Source organism: Penaeus monodon, chromosome 24 (assembly GCF_015228065.2).
Source record: "Penaeus monodon isolate SGIC_2016 chromosome 24, NSTDA_Pmon_1, whole genome shotgun sequence".
NCBI classification, from domain to species: Eukaryota; Metazoa; Arthropoda; class Malacostraca; order Decapoda; family Penaeidae; genus Penaeus; species Penaeus monodon.
Window position 1 is genome coordinate 17,390,073 of NC_051409.1, and position 629 is coordinate 17,390,701.

The window sequence follows — 629 nt, forward strand, 5'->3', positions numbered from 1 at the left end:
TAACAAACACATCTCGCTGTGCATTTTGCAGCAGCGCAATGTCCCTTCTCAGAGTTCACAAAAGCAAACTTGCAATATCCTTACTTTTCTTTTTTGACACGTCCGGTCGCCAGTGACTCTCTCATCAACAGTTATAATAGAATGTGTGTATATGCATGCATCCCCTAGGCAAGAAAATAACCGCAGTGATAATGCCCTAGTGAGCAATTCTGAACTCAGACTGCCCGATATTTATTGCAGGTGTGTGTACAAGCAGGACACCGTTATTCCTTCTTCCCTTTCATGCTCTTCCTCACTCGCTTTCCCTTTCCTTCTCGCTTCATCCGGCCGCGCTTGAACGAGCCAGCTGTAGCTGAACGCCGAATTCACTCACGTTCATCTGCCGGTCTTGCTGGTGGAGATGAGCGAGTCCTGGGCGGACGCTGGCGTGTGCTGGCTGTCCGTCCTGCCGTTGAGGGTGAAGCGGCTCTTGAAGGTGACGCGGTAGCTCTCGGAGGATCGGCTCTCGTTCTTGGGGCAGAAGAGGAGATAGATGAAGGGGTTCAGGGCGGAGTTGGAGGCGGAGATGATGCCGAATATGGCGATGACGCTCGGGTCGAGGTTCTTGCCGAAGGCGAGCACCAGTTCCT

General features: G+C 52.5%; 1 protein-coding gene across 1 annotated transcript in view; it reads right to left on the reverse strand.

Moving 5' to 3' along the window:
• Window positions 1-375: 375 nt before the first annotated feature.
• The window catches only part of LOC119588876 (cardioacceleratory peptide receptor-like), a gene marked incomplete at its 5' end in the record, with an annotated part of 17,706 nt that continues 17,452 nt past the window's right edge, over window positions 376-629 (reverse strand). Inside the window, 1 exon segment of the mRNA XM_037937515.1 lies at window positions 376-627. Coding sequence (XP_037793443.1) covers window positions 376-627 — 252 coding nt within the window.